We start from the raw sequence: 20,441 nt of genomic DNA, 5'->3' as shown, positions 1-20,441 counted from the left end.
AAGTGAGCAGGCTTTGCAAAGAGGGAATTTCAGAAACACCTTGCCACAGTATTGGGTTTTCCTGTGCCTTCTGCCTGAAAACACAATTGTGGCATAATTCTGTGTTTTTCTTCTGTTTCCTCATGGTAGAAAGCAGACATTTATGGAGTTGTTGGGTTTTTTTCTTATATTTCACACAGGTCCATTTCTTTGTAAACTGAATGCAAAGAAAGAGCCCAAGCCTTTAATATTTCCTCCCAAATGAGACTTTACTACTGTTGTTTAGATGAAGTTTAAGATTTTACTAACCAGTGTTCCGCTGCTTTTGAATATATTACTAAATATGTCTTTCCTATTTCAAGTAAGGGAGGGTGAGAGTTTGAGCATTTGGGCTTGATTTCACAGGATTTACATTATAACAGCTATGATAGGACTGCTATACATAAAAACCAAAATATAGCTACTTTTTTACATTATGTTGTCTCTGATCCTGTGAAAGATGCATTGAGAATGTTACTTATTTGTTATTTAAGATCTAACTATTCTTATTGAAATGAAAAGAATAATTCAAACCTGGAGAGTAGGGACTGCTTCTAAAATACTCTCCTTTATTGGTACCATGTATCACACAGAGTTGATACCTTGTGATTATCTTTTACCAGAAATTATTCTCTTTAGCTATATGCCTGAATACCAGTGTCTCTTTTAAAGAGGATGTTTGGTTGGTTGGTTGGTTGGTTGGTTGGTTTTTACTGGAGTTGCAAATGTAAGCATATTTCACTGGTCTGTACGTCATCTCTCTGTGACTGATTAATTTATGACCTTAAGAGGAATATTTTTGCTATTATGTATAATTTCTTTTGATGTAGTTTTTCTGACTTACCTACTTACATAAATAGAAAGAAGATCCTTTTTCCCATTCTTATTAAAAATACACTATGACTTCAAAAGCTCAGAATTAAATTATTTTATGGAGTCAATGTTTTTTCAGGCTGAAACTTTTGAGATGACCTAAAATGGCATATTAATCTTGTAATCATCTGCTATGAAACACAGACTGCTTGATTTAACTATTTAGTTACTGTCTGGAGGCTGAGTAGTCATATTATCTGCTATTTTCATTTCAGCTCTGTCACCTTTGTGCTTTCTTCTCATATATATGTGAATATATACATCTGTCAACACTGCTGTTTAAGTCTTGAAGTATTAATGTAATTAAAATAGTTTGATTTTTAATTCCATACTAATTACTGCTTGTGAAGTATTGATTATTAGAAACCCCACAATTATATACTTGTGGAAACAGGATAGGTTAGGAAGGCTCTATGAAATCTGAATGACTTGCTTTTAACACACAGTCAAACTGGTGCTACTACTTGGTCAAAATGGTGCTACTGCTTAGCACTCTATTGTCGTAATAGATTTTTTTGTTGTTGGTAGAGCAAATCACCAGATTAGAGTCTATGTTTCCTTTTCACCTGGTATATATCTCTACCGCATGAGGATGATGGGTCTGAAAAGGTACTGACCTTGGAAGGTTAAAGAAGCAGGTGTAAAATTTTGTTGCTCTTATTTTCCAGTAATGTCTTTTCATTGTCACCGTATTTTGTGTTCATAAGAATATGAACAGCATAAAAATGTACAGTTATATAAAAATATTATTTGCTTTTCAGGTTTTATATACTGATTTGAACTTTTTTTCTTTGTAGGTCTTGTAGTTGATCAGTTCAGTCAGCGTTTGTTCTGGGCTGATTTTGAATTATCTGTTATTGGCAGCGTTCTTTTTGATGGTTCTGATTCAGTTGTGTCTGTGACCACTAAACAAGGTATGGATAGCTTTTATATAACATGGTTTCTACTTTATTTTATTTTGATGAAATTTCACTATTCGGAGGAACTATAAACAAAAAGCAGTGATTAAGTAATATTCATTGCTTTTGTTAGATAATACTTCAGATATTATCTAATCAAATAGATATGTAAGGTAGGATAATTTTAGCTTTAAAATAATCTGACAAATTTCCTTTAGAGGAACAAAGATTCAGTAATAAGTGAAAAGTTTGTTATCTAATCTGATATTTTATGTATTATCAAATAACATTGTGATTAATATTTAAACTTGGCCTCACTTGGACTTATATAGCGACAGGAGCACTTTGACTAGTTAGAAATTAGAGCTGTCTGCATTGTGCAGGACTTGTATAGTTTATAGAAAGTGGACCTGAATAAGTTCTGGGAAAAATAATGGGTTTGGCTTTCAGGTCAGTAAGTAATCACAGAATTCTGCTAACAGAATGTGAATGAGGAAAGTTCTTTTCATAAGAAAAGAGATTCTGGTTAAGCGAACTTTGTCTTTTATAGAATTGCATGTTGACTTTTCAACTATTTGATAATATATATATAATAATTTATGAAATTTGAGATGAAAAGAGAGGAAATATTAAAAAAATAAATTTAAAAGCAGACTTTTTTTATGAGGATTGCTTTGTGGGCAGTTGGTACGGAGTTTAATCAGGATGATATTACATTTAGTGCTACTGAGTCTGTTAACTAATCATCTGGAATTCACCAGGGGGGTCTGGAAGATACTAGGAAAAAATCTGCCATAATCCAAACTGAGCAGGACGAGATTCAAATCATCTTACTCCAGTTTAATGCCATTTTATTTCACAACTTGAATCAATATACATGGAAGTAGTCATCTCAAGAAGATCACTCTGGGTGCAGGGATTGGACTAAAACCTCCTGTAACACTGAACCATTCTTTACAGATGACTGACAAGAGATTGTAGAAGAGAATAACTCCTCCTCATAACTTTTCTTGCACTTCCTTTGGTTCTAGTATTTCATTGTGGCTTGACTGTAATCTGTCACATGTCGTGGTTTAAGCCAGTCGGCAAGTCAGCCACACAGTTTCTACTCCTACCCCCCCCCCCCCCCCCCCGCAGGGATGGGGAGGAGAATCGAAAGATGTAACTCCCACAGGTTGAGATAAAAACAGTCCAGTAACTAAGGTATAACACAAATCACTGCTGCTACCACCAATAATAATGATAAGGGAAATAACAAAGGAAGAGAATACGATACCACTCACCGAAAATTAGTCCGACTGAGCAGAGCGTGCCCTTCCGGGTAACTCCCAGTTACATCCCTGCGCATGACGTGCTGTGGTATGGAATACCTCTTTGGCTAGTTTGGGTCAGGTATCCTGTCCCTGCTTCCTCCCAGCTTCTCCTCCTCCCTGGCAGAGCATGAGACTCACAAAGCCCTTGGTCAGAGTAAACATTCTGACCAGCAACTGAAAACATTGGTTTTATCAGTACTATCCCAAGGCCGAAAGTCAAAACCACAGCGCTGCACCAGCTACTAAGAAGAAGAGAAAGTGACTGCTGCTGCTGAACCCAGGACACACAAAACACACATTTCATACTCGTGTTCACTGTTTGTGGCTGGTACAAAGAATGACAGAGTATCCTAGATTGTGTTTTAATGTGTTTCAGTAGTTATTTTTATTTTAAGAATAAGTGGGAGGTTATTCTTCAAGAGAGAAAAAAAAACCCAACCACGCAGCAGTGCTACAGAATAGAAGGCATTTAAGTTGATGACTTTCAAAATATTTTATAGCATGAAGGAATTTTGTTGTTTTGTTGGGGTTTTTTTCATTTTTTTAGCATGAAGGGCTGCCAAACACAGCAAATTTGGGGTTTATAAAAGGGAAAATGGAATGTAGAGACTTTGTTGCTTCCATACCTAGTATTTAATACTGAAATACAGGATAACTAAAGCAAAGTCTCCTGTTGACATTTGTAGTAACTATGGAAAAAATAGAGAAACAGGACAAAAGCAAAATTGGGGAGTTTAGACCTTGCTTAGCAATGAGACTAAACACTGCAACCCATTTGATTAAACAAGCATAAAATAATGAACTAGAATTCATAAATATTTTCTCATTGAGTACAAGTATTGATAAGTGGAAAACAATAGGAACAAATAAAGGCTGATAATTGAAACTGAATAAATACAAGTGAAATATAAAACCATTTTTACAGTAAATGGGGATAATAGTAGAAACAAAGTATTACAGGGAATGATAGATTCTGTTACTTTATAGCTTCAAATCAAGAAAAGATATGTCTCTGGCAAAGACATTTTAGTCAGAAGCCATTGCCTTGCTATGTGGGTAAACGTGTGAATTTCCGCTGCCAGTTGTGCATGGCAAATCCAACTATGTAGTCTTGTAGCTTGTAGCTCTCAAAAATGAGGAACTGGTAGAGTCTTAACATTTTATTTTGCATTAATTTACAATCATTATGATTAAAATAGGCATAGCATGAAAGCTAACCTTTGAAATATAGTAAGAAGCAGCTTAAGAAATGTTTTATCAGAATAGTTTCTTTATGTACAGCAAAATAATGTTTCTTCCACACGTACTTCTAGTTCAAGTGTACATTCTCATTAGCTAGTTTTTACTGTGGATTTTCCCTGCTTTTCAATAATCAACTGGTTTCTGAGGCTGAATTGTGTGGAAAGCTGATACAAAGCTTTAGATTTTGCTTGTAGTATGGGAAGTGTTTCTTTTAAGCAGATTGTTTTTTTAAAGGCAATCTCTGTGGGTACAAAACAAGTTGTCTGAATAATGATGTCTTTTGGGTGGTAATTGCAGTAATGCAATTGAAGCTGTTATTATTAAACCCAAGTTGTTTATAATTTGAATATATATTTGTATTTATTATTAATTTTTATTTAAGGTTTACTGCATCCACATAGAATTGACATTTTTGAGGATTACATATATGGAGCAGGTCCTAAAAATGGTGCATTTAGAGTACACAAATTTGGCAGGAGCCTTGTAGAATATCTAAGTGTGGATGTTGACAAAGCAAAAAGTGCCTTGATTTTTCACCGCTACAAACAAATGGACTGTGAGTAAACATAATTTAAACTCAATATTGAACAAGTTCACCTTTGGGAGGTGGGAGCGGCAGGAAGTAGCCAAGTTGTATAAATATGAAACAGAACTTCATTGTACAAAGTGGAAATAGATTTAGTCATATTTCTTTATATAAATTTGATTTAGATTTTTTGATGCATTTTCTCTCATTTGAAAGGACATTGGACAAATGTTTGCAGAATAGAGGTACTTCTAGCCACAATCAGATGAGGTTTTTTAGTTACTTATTACCAATACATTTTTTGTTACTGGAATAACTTCTATCCTGGTATGAGTCTTGTGCTGCCAGTTAAATGAATGTGCTCACTTACTTCAGGCTCTTGATATCCTGGTAACTAGAAGTGTATCAGAATGTCTGAATCTGATTATTTATTTTTTCCTACTTTTAGAACACAGTGTAATTCTAAAAGAAAATTAAGTATTTTTAATATTTTGTGTTTTTAAACAGTGCCAAATCCATGCTTGGACCTTACATGTGAATTCATTTGTTTACTCAACCCTTCTGGTGCAACATGTGCTTGTCCAGAAGGAAAATCACTGGTGAATGGAACATGCATTGCTCAGAGCCTCTTAGGTAGGTACTGGAAACTGTGTGAGAACCAAAAAATAAACAAATGGTCATTTATTCTCACTGCAAAAGACTAGGCTGTCAGCAAGTCAAGAGTTATCTGATACAAGATGAAATTTAAAGTGAATATGATTATATATGGATCAAAAGAAATTTATAAAACTCTGAAGTGTTTTGGATTCCAAACTACACTTTAGCCATTCAGAAGAAAAGAATAACCTTAAAGACCATCAAGAAACACCTCTGCTTAGACTGCAGCAATAGTCAAAAGGCAGTAACAGGAACATAGCAAATAATGACGACTTTTATGTAACTGGCAAAAAAAGAAAAAAACAACTGAAATATTTTTATCTAAAATTGTATCTTTCAATAGCATTTATAATGACTAATATCAAGACACATGAAAGCAGACTTCATTGTAAAAAAGGTATTAAGTTCTTGTTAAATTTGAGGGCACACAGAGGGGGTGAGGAGGAATCTTCTTTTCCAAGGAGATTATTAAATAGTCTAAAACTATTCCACTCTAATTGAGGCCAAACCTAAGGTATTCAGACTGCTGGAAAGGATTCTTAGTGAGCTTGAATTTTAAAAGGTTCTAGAAATCATACAGTAGGACTTCTTAAGTGTATGAGAAGTCAGAATGTAGTAGCATGTTTTTCTAATATTTAATTTCAGGCTCAGAAGTATAAGTAATACATTTTTTTATGAGCTCCTCAGTCTTAAAAATGCTCAATTTAGTGATTAATTTAATTTACTTGAAATGTCATTATTCTTTGGAGAAAATCTCACCTATTTATACTGCCTACTCTTTAAGTCTTTAATTAACTCAACTCTGGTTTAGTGGTTTATGATGTAGTATTAATGAAATAAAACTATCCTGTCCAGCAGCATTCCTTCTTCCCAAGAAATTTAAGAATATTTTAGAGAGTAATGCGATACTAGAAAACTTGTATTAGATAACAAACCCACTCATGGTTTTTGCTTATGTAGGAGTACATTGTATGGAATGTATTTATAGTACTAACCCAACTTTTATATGTACTACACCATGCTCTGTCAAAATAGAGGAAATAAATCTTTATTACTGTGCATCCTTCACTGAATACCTATCAATGCACATATATATAATAGTTATACAAGTATATAAAGTAGTTTACAGCTGGTTTACAACAATTTCCACTGTTAGGGTGGAAGCGATGCCGCTGAAGTAGACGTAATAGAAAACATTAGTATGCATTTCTAACAAGGTTTCTAATGAGACAAATCAGTCTCAATGCTTTCTGTCTTCAAAGAACAACCCGCCTCCCAGCCCTCCCATGTGTCAACTCTTGGTTCATCTGAGATGAATTCTTGTCAAGATTTTCTGTGGATACAGTACCACTTAAAAAATATTTCAGATGGCCCATAGGTACTACTTTGATGTTGAAGAAAGCACAAATAGAAGGATATTGTTTTTCACTGGTGATTGGTAGTGATTTGAACCCATTATTTCAGTCATGCTACAGTTTTACTAGTGAGGCAAAGGATTATGTCATTGTATAGTTTTGAGGAAATTATGTTTCCATTAAATATCTGAAGAAGCTTTTAAATTATTTTCACAGAGGGTTATAAATTTTTATGGATAGACAGAAAGTGCCTAGATCATAGAATCATAGAATAGTTAGGGTTGGAAAGGACCTTAAGATCATCTAGTTACAACCCCCCTGCCGTGGGCAGGGACACCTCCCACTAAACCATGTCACCCAAGGCCTCATCCAACCTGACCTTGAACACCGCCAAGGATGGAGCATTCACAACCTCCCTGGGCAACCCATTCCAGTGCCTCACCACCCTCACAGTAAAGAATTTCTTCCTTATATCCAATCTAAACTTCCCCTATTTAAGTTTGAACCCATTACCCCTTGTCCTGTCACTACAGTCCCTGATGAATGATCCATCCCCAGCATCCTTGTAGGCCCCCTTCGGATACTGGAAGGCTGCTAGGAGGTCTCCACACAGCCTTCTCTTCTCCAGGCTGAACAGCCCCAACTTTCTCAGCCTGTCTTCATATGGGAGGTGCTCCAGTCCCCTGATCATCCTCGTGGCCCTCCTCTGGACTTGTTCCAACAGTTCCATGTCCTTTTTATGTTGAGGACACCAGAACTGCACACAATACTCCAAGCGAGGTCTCACAAGAGCAGAGTAGAGGGGCAGGATCACCTCCTTCAACCTGCTGGTCACGCTCCTTTTGATGCAGCCCAGGATACGGTTGGCTTTCTGGGCTGCGAGCACACACTGCCAGCTCATGTTCATTTTCTTCATCGACTAACACCCCCAAGTCCTTCTCCGCAGGGCTGCTCTGAACCTGTAGCCCAACCTGTAGCTGTGCCTGGGATTGCTCCAACCCAGGTGTAAGACCTTGCACTTGGCATGGTTAAACTTCATAAGGTTGACATCAGCCCACCTTGCAAGCGTGTCAAGGTCCCTCTGGATGGCATACCTTTCCTCCGGCATATCAACCAAACCACACAGCTTGGTGTCATCGGCAAACTTGCTGAGGGCGCACTCAATCCCACTGTCCATGTCACCGACCAAGATGTTGAACAAGACTGGTCCCAACACCAGTCCCTGAGGGACACTACTCATTACCGCTCTCCAGCCAGACATTGAGCCGTTGACCACAACTCTTGGCGTGCGGCCATCCAGCCAGTTCTTGAGTAATAATTGTGGATATCAAGAACTAGTGTGACTAAATTGTACTTTCTGAATGATATATAATTCAAGTTACAATAGTCAACAATAGTATATTGAACATTTGTAATACTTTTTAGCGTCTTTTAAATGGTTTGGGTCTTAAAATGTAGTAAGGAAGCTAGTAGTAGATTTCCATGACTTGACAGAGTCAAAATGGGACATCCATCCATCTCCACTTCCCATTCATCTTCAGTAGTGCCCCCAGGAGAGTCTATGTTTGAAGATTCTCTTTTGACAATGCATATGTCTCTATCCTTTTGAAAAATGCCTTCAAACAAGTAATGATTATTTTCAACATAATCACGACATTCTTCGTTTTGGTAGGTTTTGGCGTGACTATTGTAAAGACACCTTGCACGCTTCGTACAGTTTTTTATTACTCTGTTTACCTTAAGGTTGGTGACGGGGAGGTAATCCCAGTCTTGCTCTTTTTCTTTAGACTGTATCCCACAAAATTACTCAGTCTTGTTCATTGGACTGTGGGGGAGGTCGGGGTAAGATGGCAGTTAAAGAAAGAATACTGAGCCAAGTCTTGAAATTCTGCATAAAATAGTACTACTGGCTTGATCCATTGAGCTGATTTTTCTTCGTAAGTCCTAGATGAGGAATTCTAAATATTGACTCCTCAGGGGCTTTCTGTAAGACTCAATTCAGATTGCTCTGAACAGCTGTTTCACCAGCACCTCACTCAACTGCTGAGAAACAGCTTTTTGGTTTGATTTGGATTTTTCCAGCAAAACTTATCACAACATGCCTGTTGTATCATTCAGAATGTTTTTATAATAAAATTAAAGCAAGTTCCTGTGTGTTCTTATATAAACTTACATCTCATTTCTCCTTAGATGATTATGATTGACAAAGCATAGTTCATTTGTGTTTTATTTATTGACTACAGCAGCCCTGACTTTCTCAGTTTAGAAGATGCCTTTTAGCTTTCAAATGGGTAGAGTACCACTTCATTTTCCTAAGAGAGACCACTGGATTTGCATCCGATAGGGTTATTGCATCTAATTGTCTGTAGCACAGTGAAGTTCAAGATGTACCAAGAGGATGAAAATAGACATGTACTGGAGGAAGACACTGTGTGCCACAGCTGAGTGAGCAAAAATAATGAACACTTTGAAGAGTTCCATATTCCAGAGCTGCATGTTTATCACTTTCATTTTAAGAGGGAATATTTGTGCTCTCTTGGCTGAATGAAAAGCCTGAGAAAAATTCCAAAGACTCAGATCTGATGTTGCTTATGAAAAGAGAAGAAACATTTAATTTATCATGGTGTTTCCTACAGCACATTTCTATGGCGACTTTCCCACTGCACACTTAGATGGCAGACCAGGTGCTTTAGCTGGGGATGTAGAGATCAATCCTTGTATACCTTCTTTTTCACCCACAAAGTCTGCCTCGGGGAGCTGTACTAGCAGAAGCTATGGCAGTTCAATCGAAGCCATCTTCTTGGGTTTTGTCCTGCTTTCAGTCTTTTTAGACATCAAATAGAACAGGCTTCACACAAAAATCTGCTTCTGGGTTGGAAAAAAACTTTTTTTTACAGTAGTATCTTCTGTATTTACAAAAGGGTTACCATTGGGACTGATATTTCCCAGAACAGAAGAAAATGGGTTACATTGCAGCAGGTGTTGGTTAGTTTTTCTCACTGTGCATCCTTTACTTAGCCCTTCTCTTCTATCTGACTTTGTAAAGCAAACATTTTTAAAAGAAAACAGATGTGAAGGGAGAACAAAGAAGATGATCTTGCAGCTTTCAGGCAATATTTGGGATTACACCTTGTTCTAATAATTCTCAGCATATGGAAAACTGGCAGATAGTAAGACCCTCATCTGGAGGGACCAGAATGTTTATGCAACCTTAATGTAACATTAGAGCTCTGCATTTGGAAGGATGACCTACACCCTAGTCTGAAGCATAGGCAAGAACAAATGTCTTTATGCCCCATGAGTTGAGTATTTTCCACTGTTGGAAGGGAAACTGTTCTTGTCCCAAAGAATGTACTTCATGATCCTCATGCTCTATAATGTCATCTCTATTTAACTGCATAGTCCAGAAATCAGTGGATATTTCAAAGCGAAAAAAGTATCAAAAAGTAAGATTCATTTTTCTCAAGAAAGAAAGGGTTGTTACAGAAATGCCAATAAAAGATGTGTGTTTGTATGACTGGAGGGATAGGGATGGAATATCAAAAAATTGAATGAGTGAAGAAAAAAAAACACAGTAGAGCTTACAAAGCATTCTTCTGTGTAAGATTTCCCTGTACTTTCAGTTAAAGGAAGGAGTCAGAGGTCGAGCAGAAGTCCATTAATGATTGTGTCGAACAGTCATATCAAGAAGAAAAACTGCAAATCAAAGCTATTTGATTCTTTACTGAAGATATATTAAGATCAAAATAGGCAAATCAAGGCAGCTGAAGACTACATAGCCAGGGTAGGAGAGAATACATGACCTATGCCCTATTTTTCCTTTCATGTTAACGCTATCGAGTAGCTAGGAGTAGACTAGGAGTCTAGATCCAATAGACTAGGAGTGGGATAACAAGTGAAGTGATTTACTGCTGTAATTTCAGAAATAAAGAGTAGCTGAGGGGTCTTTGAGTCCAAGTTCCAGCAAGCTCAAAGCAGTATTGAATTGAGTCCAGATTGAAACTCTCAATTTATTTATTTTTAAACTTTGTTCCAAGATTGGGTACTTACTAGAGCTGTTCTGAGCTCTTCTTGGAGAGGACTTTATTCAGTAATTCACATTAAGAGTATTCATCTTTTTGTAACAATTCTTCTGTGGTTTTCTCCTTCTTCCTATGGAACCATTCTGCTCGTGTCTCCCATAAAAAAGCGTCTGATCCTTTTTTGTACTTAGTTGATGTGAATCAGCAAGATTGTATTTACTTTCAGACAACAAAGCAGCAGCATTAAAACCCCTATATTGTTAAAAGTTTACCATAGTATTTTAAAAATGGCTTGTCTATTAAATCTTTCAATCCTACTTCTTAGCTTATTTAGAGTCCAAAATTGTTGTGGTAACTTTTCTCTGTTTCACATTAGATTTGTGTTGAAACTCTTGAATTTAATATGTTTTACAGAGAACAAAATCAAAGACAATTTTTAATAATCTTATTATGACAGAAAATATTACAAACATTTATGTTTTTTTCAGGAACCTTCTCAGTTGACCATTATGTTAAGTTGTAACATATATTGCATTTTAAAAGTGTGACATGAGTGTCCCAATCTTTGAAAGCCAATTTGATTAGCAAATTGCTACTGTGGGCCATTTTTTTGCCTCAGTATATTTTCCTGAAAATATGAAATCATATATTTCTTGGTGTGGTTAGGGTAACTTTCAAGTTTGTAGTTCGTGTTTTATAGTTCTAAATATGCTTTTTGATTACTCTGTTTTTCTCTTGAATTCAGAGTCTGTCATAATTTCATAATTTCTTCTTTTTAATTTCATCTCTTAAGTCTGCAGAATTGATCTAGAGAAGAAATACCACATTTCTGATGTGCTATCAGAAAGGTTCATAAAAATTCATAAAAATGAGCACTTGTCAATACTTCAGTATTATTTATCCCATCTTTACCAGGTTCCGCTCTATAAACTCATGACTAAAAGTAAAACAGATAAGTAAAACAAAAATAAACCTTCTCTCCAATAAGATGTGCTACATTATCTATTTAAACAACTTCTATAATGAGTAACTGAAGAATGGTTCATGGAACATCAAAGGATTTAATGAACCACCCAAATAAATAAAACATGGAGGCAAACTCCCGAATACAAAGTAGCTTTGTTACAGCACAAGTATATATATGCAGGGTGGATATCAAAAAATTAAACACATACAGTATTTCATTTTTTCATTGTAAAACACTTGAAATAGTCATGTGCCAGTCAGTCCCCTCCAAGAAATTTTAGATTTCTTTTTTACTTTCAGCTTAATTTAAGAGAGGTGCAATTAGCTGAAAGATGATGACCACTTCCCAGAGGTTTTGTTTAAATAGGTTTGATCCCAGGTTACATGTCTGCATCTCGGAGCTGGCTGTGAATGGAGGCAGCCAGACTCCGACAACAAGGGATATTACACAGGCAGGAAAGAGAAACTATATCTGATGTTCCTAAATTTTGCATTTACAATTCAATGTATTTCTTTAAAGATCAAGGAGTTGGTGTGCCTGTGCCAGTCAATGTTAGAGCTCAACAAGTATGGGACAAATGGGAATGCTGGCTCTTTTCAATTAGCCGTTTAACTAAAACAGGGTAATTTAGCAAAACATCTGCCACTGGTGGATATATTACTGAAGAGTTTAGTGTTTGTGATATCCCTTTTGTTGAAAGCCATGTATGCTCAAATGCTGAATTAGTTAGGAAGCAGTCTGGCTTTGCAGGATTTGTTTTGCTGTGTGATAAATGAAAGGTCTTATTGCCAAAAATATGTTTTGGGCTTGAAAGATGCTTGACTTTTCCTTAGGATTACAGTTATTTGGATGTTTGAGCATTGTGCGTGTGCTAGTCTATAATTAATTTCTTGTTGGTGTCATTGAATAATTTTATATCTTGTTCACTGAAATGAGTAGAGACTTATTTTTCAAAGTGTTTCCAAGACAGGCACAATTCTAACTGCAAAATAGTTTCATAGAAAGATTGAATCTGGCCTAATCAGAATTTGTGTCACCTCATACCTCACAGCTAAGACAGTGGCACTGCTGTCATAAACACTCGGTGAATGCAGAGCAGCAGGCAGCATCTCAGTGATTTTGCAGGCTGAGCAAATGAGAAAAATAAATCAGAAAATATAATTTAGAAGCAACAAGTTAGGAACTATATTTTTTGAGGAGGGTTTAAAGGCTGAATAATTTTTTAAAAACTATTTTGGTTAGGATTTAGTTAGGAAGGGTGTTACTTAATAGAGACACTGGAAGAGGGATCAAAAAAATAAAATAGAAAAAGGTTGAGGTCACCAGAAAATTAGTTGGGAGATTCATTTTTTCATTTCTTTAACTAAGAATGACAATTTCAAACCAGAATTCATACAGTCATTACTGACTTGTCCCTGCCCATGGCAGGGAGGTTGGAACTAGATGATCTTAAGGTCCTTTCCAACCCTGGCTATTCTATGATTCTGTGATTCTATGACTTACATTCTAAGGTTCTGGGGCATCATTTGGATGAAGGCCAGGTTGGATAGGGCTTTGAGCAACGTGGTCTAGTGGAAGGTGTCCCTGCCCATGGCAGGGGGGTTGGAATCTTTAAGGTTCCTTCAACCCAAACCATTCCACGATTCTGTGAAGCATAACTACCATGCAGAGGCCCCCACTTTGGTAGGGTGCAAGCTCCCAGCCCTGCTGTACAAGGTAGCACAGCCCCCACTGCCTGTAGCTCTTGAAAGCCTTTCCAGTGCTTATGGTCTCCTAAGTGTATAATTTTTTTCTAGCATAGTAGAAACAGAAGTGATAGTTTACTTTCTCCATTTTGAAAAGTGATTCCCCCAGCTCCATTGGTAGAGATCATTTAAGATGCAAGGTTCTGTTTTGTCCGTTACATGAAATTGGATTGTTGAAAACACCACTATGTATGTGTTCTTACTGCAGATGATAGCTGTAAATTAACCTGTGAAAATGGAGGAAAGTGCATTATAAATGAGAAGGGGGATCCCCGATGTCACTGCTGGCCAAGTTACTCTGGTGAAAAGTGTGAAACTAATCATTGCTACAATTACTGCCAGAATGGAGGAACCTGTGGAGCCTCTCTCCTAGGTAAATATTTCTGAGCAACTGTATCTTACTATTATACTTGCCTTAATGAAAATGTTTCAATTTGTGCCTTGTTTGTGATATTTTTTCTCTCTGTAACTTATTTGCTTGTACTTAAACCATGTGCGAAATAGCAGTATAGACCGTATATGTACTTTATAATCATTAGTACTTTTCATTCATGTGTTTCGGTGTTTTAGAAGAATAAAGCTGAATTCCAGAAAGTGAGCATATAAGTAAGTATTCAGTATAAAGATGCAAACCTTGAGGTGTAGTAATGGAATTGTAAAGCATAAGATCCAGTCAAACTATGTATGGAACAATCCCACACATCTTGTTTTCTCTTTATCTCAATTCTCTCTCTAAACTGTTTTGTGTGTACACAGAGATATTTCCTTAAATTACAGAGTTGCGTGACCTCAGTCTTTTACCTTCGTTTTACTGGAATTCGTGGAATAGGCATTTTACTCATCTAATTCTCAGGGAGATTTGGTTGATCAGAACTCAGATCCTTTGTTTTCCTGAAGGAATTTAAAATTACATCTCTTATCTTCAGGGAGATTATCCTAGCTGTCAAAAAGTGGGTATTTGACAGTTGATCTTTGTCCCTAATACATAAGCTGTTGTAGCATGTATAATGCAATCAGTGTTCGGGCTAGAGAGGGAAAGTGTGATAAGAAGTACTCTAAAATTTAGTAATTCTGTGAGAAAGGAGGAGATGAATTCTGTTTTCTGTTGCAAGGAATATTTAAATATTGATTCAAATTAGAAGAGCTGAATCAGAGGTTGCTGCCTAGTATCTTCTCAGAAGCCTGTCAGCTGCTGAATATGGTGTGAATCATTTTTGTCCTGGGCGATGAAGTGATCAACACTGATCTCTGAAAGAAAAGTACAAGCGCCTGACTTTTAAAAGAGGAATTTGTGACTATTTAGCACAGAGAGAGCTCCCTGTAAGGAAGAGTTATATTTCTTAGTCTCTGTGACAGAGGGAGCTTAGATCTTAAATGTTTTCCTCATCACTGCTTACTAATTAACTTTAGCTTATGTAATTTAGTAATTTTGCTTCACTTGCTGCCTTCTCTGGAACCTCCTCTAATTTATTGAGATGCGGTGGCAAAAATCTAAGTGAATGCAAATCTAGTAACCTGTTGTATGCCAAAAAGTATTTTTCAGTTCTGAGTATTTGAGGGTTAATAATGTTCATAGTTAGCATCAGTAACAGTAACTCAATATTAGAAAATGAAAATTACGTGTATTGAAGTTCATTAATTATACTTGAAAGTGATTCTAGCAGCTGATGGAACTATTGACACAAATGATGAGCAGAGATTTTTGTCAGTAAGTGAAATCAATGCACACGTAGTGAAGACATGCAATTGTATGAAAGTAAGTCCTGGATGATTTAAATGACTTGCAGAGCTTCCTTGCTTCCTTGTCATCTGAAGAGAGGATGTTTACTCCCACATCTTTACATGTCTGGCACTTAATTGATTCTTTTGTGGGGTTAAAAGGCTTCATAAAATTAATAACTTAACTCCTACAACTTAGCTCCGGTCTGAATCCTGCGGAGACCCCAAGGGTTTATTTAATCCTTTTCTTCTGGCAGTAGCCATAGGGTTCACTCACTTCCAGCAGCTCATTTTTTTCTTTACCAGGCAGCTAGCACTTGCCTTGCTTACACAGCTGTGCTATCACCTGGATATTTTTATTTTTTATTTATGCTGCTAAGTCCAGGCTCTGAAATCTCTCAGCCTTGCTGAAATAAGTAATGTACTAATTTTTTTTCACTATTCCTTCTAAATAGTTAATAATGGCCTAGCTGCTACGGAGGGTCTGGAGATGCAGCCATTAGCCTTACTGGTCTTAGGCAGGATAAGGTGCCTGCACCAAAAACACAGCAGGAGAGCCAGTATGGATATCTCCACAGTGCACGTTTCATTGTTCAATTGTCTGATTTTGGGGAATACAAACCTTTAACTGCAACTAAGTTTACTGTACCACACATAGGCAAAGTGTGCCAAGCCATTATGAACCAAGACTAACACAGAACTCGTTCTGATGACTCTTACGCATACCTGGAGATAGGAATATGTTTCTGCTGTGCTCTCTTTCGCAGTTTCATCAAATTTTTAAAACTCCTATTTCAAAATAACCGGATTTCCTATCTGCCATTTCCAACTCATGAAGGCAGCCATGCCTTGAAGCTTTTGCCGTAACTTTCATGTGCTGGAGCTGTGGAAAATGACTGTGTATCTTTCTAAATCAAAGTGAATCCATCCAGCATTCCAGATAAAATTTTCAAATTGATCCACATCTCATCTTCCTTGCATGGCTAGCTCTTGGACCCTATAAATATTCTAATAAGAAGAAATCTGTATTTCTTATTAGACTGTGTTTCTTATCTATATCAGGCCATAAATCATGTGTTACTGAAGCAAACTAGCATGTCAGTGAGATGTCCCCTTATCCTAGTTTCATCTAATCCATTATGTACTAAGGCCATTATAAATCTTACAGAAGAAGGCTAAACTGGACTCCCCAAAAGCATTGGAAGCTGTAATTAGGTCAACAAAGCTGAATTTCTCTAGTGTTTTTGCCACAACTGTTTCCTCTTTCCAGTCAAATACAGCACTGTGCAAAGCATGTCATTCACTTACTGCATTCAGTGAGTACATGTTTAGCTGCAGCAGCTGTGCAAATCTTTCGCAGTTTGGACTGAGGGTGTGAAATCTGGAGCAGAGCAGAACTCATTCACTCACATCCTTCTCGTTGTCTCAGCCTTCAAGGCATAGTTGCTCTGCTTTGTCAGGTTCATATGAGAGTCATTAATGTATGCTACTTTATTCATCCACATCACTACATGTGGGAATAAAAAGTTTCTCTATTGCCAGCAATTGCTCGGTTTTTCCTTAATGGTTGTAGAACGCTATCAGCACATACCGCTTTCTGTACTACGGTGCTCGCAACCAGAGCCTCAAAAAGCAGCAGTTGTACTTTTGATCTATCATACAGTAGGCTCATCAAACTGTCCTGCTAAACTGTGCAATCAGGTTGCACCTGTTTTCCAAATTTTATATCTTTCTCTTTTTTCTTTTTTTTTTTAATTCATTTTTGTTCAAAATGATGGAGTTTTTCTTTGTTGAAGTTGCAGAAGCTATATATGTGCAAGTGCCAATCCAAATCCTGTCTGCAAGATACAAATGTGATAATTTCAGCTTGCTTGACTCTTTCTTAGAAGCTCTGATTGCCCTCATTAATTCTATATGTTATTCATCTATTCATATTCATATATTCATATATTCATAGTGTCATTCTACACATATGCCCTTCAGAAAGCTTGGGGACTGCCAGTGCATTTAAGGAGATGAGCTTCTGAGAGTCTCCACTCCTGGGAGGCTTTCCTAGGAGTCAGAAGCCTTACTCTTGGCTTCTGGCTTAAAAACCAAGGAGGATATATCCTGACAACAAACTTTTCATCATATTCTGATGTCAATAAAATGATCCACCGTATGAAATACTCTTCTAGTGAGTGTGTGTTCTAGTCAATGTGTAAATCCTGTTCTCTTTCACTGCCTAATACATAATAGTAGTGTGATAACTAATTAAGTAAATTGCAGAGTATCACTCATTTTTTAAAACAGGATTCTGCTAAATCTTCACTGGATGTGTTAAGTTGCAGAACCTCATTATCTGCACATAAATGTTAATTTGTTAAACAAATCTCACTGGCAATTCAGGGATTATTCACTGTTGGTTTATTCACTGCTAAGCCTTTTGGCAAATTCCTATGTGAACATTATATAGCTAGAGATTGGGGCGACTTTAATTAAAATTTGTAAGTTTGTGACAGTTGTATTGAAATACAATAATTGGACAGAGAAAAATGTCATCAGTTAATTAAAAGTACATATCTGAGACATGTAATTAAAAGTTTGGGGTATAATAATGAACACTTTCCAGTAGTCCAAATTTATGGGAATTTGGAAAAAAAATTAAATGTTACCATAAAAATGCACTTACTTTCTCCTTATGGTCTAAAGTAAAAATGTTGGAGCAATAGTTTGCAAAATGTCTTGAAAACAGTAACAAGATCTAACTGGTTTACAAAATTAGATTAATACATATTTGTACTATAGTTACAGTATGAAGAGTATAACAGTATCGAATTGGTGATGTTTGTATCAAAATGAGTAAAACATTCTTTCTACTAAATGAAAATTGATAAAATGTTCAAAAAATATTCTAGGTAAAGTAGATATTATTTTATATTATATATAAAAAATTTATATATATTTGTTTTTATATATTAATATCTATTATATTTTATAAGCAAAACAAGTTGATTTTGGGACATGATGGTGCATAATGAAGACACTGGCAGTGAAGAACTGCTGCTTTGCTAATGTCTTATCATTCCCAGTAGTCTCAAAGGGGAATGCTACATTATTTTCTTACCAGGACAGGGACTGTGGGGAGGGGCAAGAGCTGGTATTTAGCCAGCTGTGAAGGATGGCTGGTCTCTCTGGCCAGTGCACAGTTGATCTCAGGGTACCCACAGAACCACCACAACCAGCCTTGCTAAGAGGGGCCTTTGAGACTATTCTAGTATACTTAGAGATTGTTCTTTTCTCACTTTTTTCACAACATGGAGACAATGTATATCTATTGAGATTGATCTCAATCAGATCACTTTCTAATTATGTACAGTAATACAGGTTCTCTCCACTTAATGGATCAAGTCCAGAGGAGGCCATGATGATCAGATGGTTGGAGCACTTCACCTGTAAAAAAAGTCTGAGAGAGTTGAGCTTGTTCAACCTGGAGAAGAGGCTTCAGGGAGACCTTGGAACAGCCTTTCAGTACCTAAAGAGGGACTACAAGAAAGCTGGGGAGGGACATTTTACAAGAGCGTGTAGGGATAGGACAAGGGGGAATGCCTTTAAACTGACAGAGGGAAGATTTAGATTAGATATTAGGAAGAAGTTCTGTACTTCTGAAGGTGAGGGTGGTGAGGCACTGGCACAGGTTGCCCAAAGAAGCTGTGGATGTCCCATCCCTGGAAGTGTTCAAAGCCAGGTTGGACAGGGCCTTGAGCATCCTGGTCTAGTGGAAGGTGTCCCTGTCCATGGCAGAGAAGTTGCAACTAGATGAAATTAAGGTCCCTTCTAACCCAAACTATTCCATGATGATGTTTCTTTGATATTGTTGGTTTGGTAAAGCTAATTATGATTCACAGAAACTAATTATTCTGATTCCTACAAGCTGCTGATAACTACTCCAGAAGACATGATATTACATATAGCAGGCTGTTACTCTGCCGCACTATTTTCTTTAACAGTGACACCAAGGGAAATATGCTGGTTACATGTGTATATTCACACACAAAAACTTAAACACACGCATTGCTGGTAGTTAATTTACCATTGACCAGAATAAGTAATCTGTGTCTTGGTGCATTCATCTGGATGATGTTGCTTTTCAAAACTTTCAGAAAGCTGACAAAAATAGTGCTTTTTTCCCTATTATTTTTTGTTTTAATTGCAAAATACCATATGCAGTCATCTTCTTATGGATGATTTTGTTTTGTAAGAAAGGGGGGAACTACATTTCATCTTCATGCCAAAAACTTACTTTGTTCATGGCCTATTGCCAAAATAACTTCACAGAAGGGTCACCATAAAGTATTCGCCTTTAATTTACTAAATTCTGTGCAAAACATTTGAAAACATGTGTGAATCTTGTAATTTTTTTTCAATTTGTATCAGCTCTAGAATTAAGATTAAATTTTAACTTTTTTAAGAGAGAGGTTACACAGAAAATCATCAGATAATAGTGACTTTCAAGTACATAGTTTCCCTGCAGAATTTTCATTATTATTTTTACTACTTGTTTTATATGTCTTATCAGGAACCCTTTAATGTATTCTCTGCAAGCCACTTCTTAGAGTTGTTATTTAGAATTTTTTTAAATACAAACCACTCAATATAGGGACATCAATAAAGGGACAACATGCATTATATTTCCACTTGCATATATATGTAATGTGAGAAACTCAGTGTATCTGAGAATTGGCTTAGAGATAGTAAACAGCTAAATGCATGAACATTCATTGTAAATGAATAAGTGGAGAAATCCTGAACAGAAAAAAAAGGTGTGCTGCTTCCTGTCTAGATATTATTACTGTGGTTTTGAAATGGAACATTTACACATGAGATGCTGAGAATGTGCTGCACCATGTCCTCCTGGATGCTTTGGCAATCGACATTTTTCAACATAGGTAATGAAAACAAGAGTTTTTTCATTGGGATTATTATATTAGGGAAGAAACTAATGAGGAGGATAGGTGAAAGGTAGGATGCTAATCTATAATAGGCAGAGAAAAACAAGACTGTACCATAAATCCAGCTGAGGATTGCACTTAAGAAGGAAGGGCTCAATTGGAATTTTTTGGTGT

At 36.6% G+C, this 20,441-nt stretch overlaps 1 protein-coding gene across 1 annotated transcript in view; it reads left to right on the top strand.

Moving 5' to 3' along the window:
- The window catches only part of LRP1B (LDL receptor related protein 1B), a gene marked incomplete at both ends in the record, with an annotated part of 775,176 nt that overhangs the window by 727,990 nt on the left and 26,745 nt on the right, over positions 1-20,441 (top strand). Inside the window, 4 exons of the mRNA XM_080621164.1 lie at positions 1,689-1,805; positions 4,728-4,901; positions 5,379-5,504; positions 13,826-13,990. Coding sequence (XP_080477290.1) covers positions 1,689-1,805; positions 4,728-4,901; positions 5,379-5,504; positions 13,826-13,990 — 582 coding nt within the window. The remainder of the gene's footprint in view (positions 1-1,688; positions 1,806-4,727; positions 4,902-5,378; positions 5,505-13,825; positions 13,991-20,441) is intronic.

Source organism: Psittacula echo (genome assembly GCF_963264785.1).
Source record: "Psittacula echo genome assembly, chromosome: 6".
Classification (NCBI taxonomy): Eukaryota; Metazoa; Chordata; class Aves; order Psittaciformes; family Psittacidae; genus Psittacula; species Psittacula echo.
Note: the sequence above shows the minus strand (reverse complement) of the source record. Positions and strands in the feature narration are given on the sequence as shown.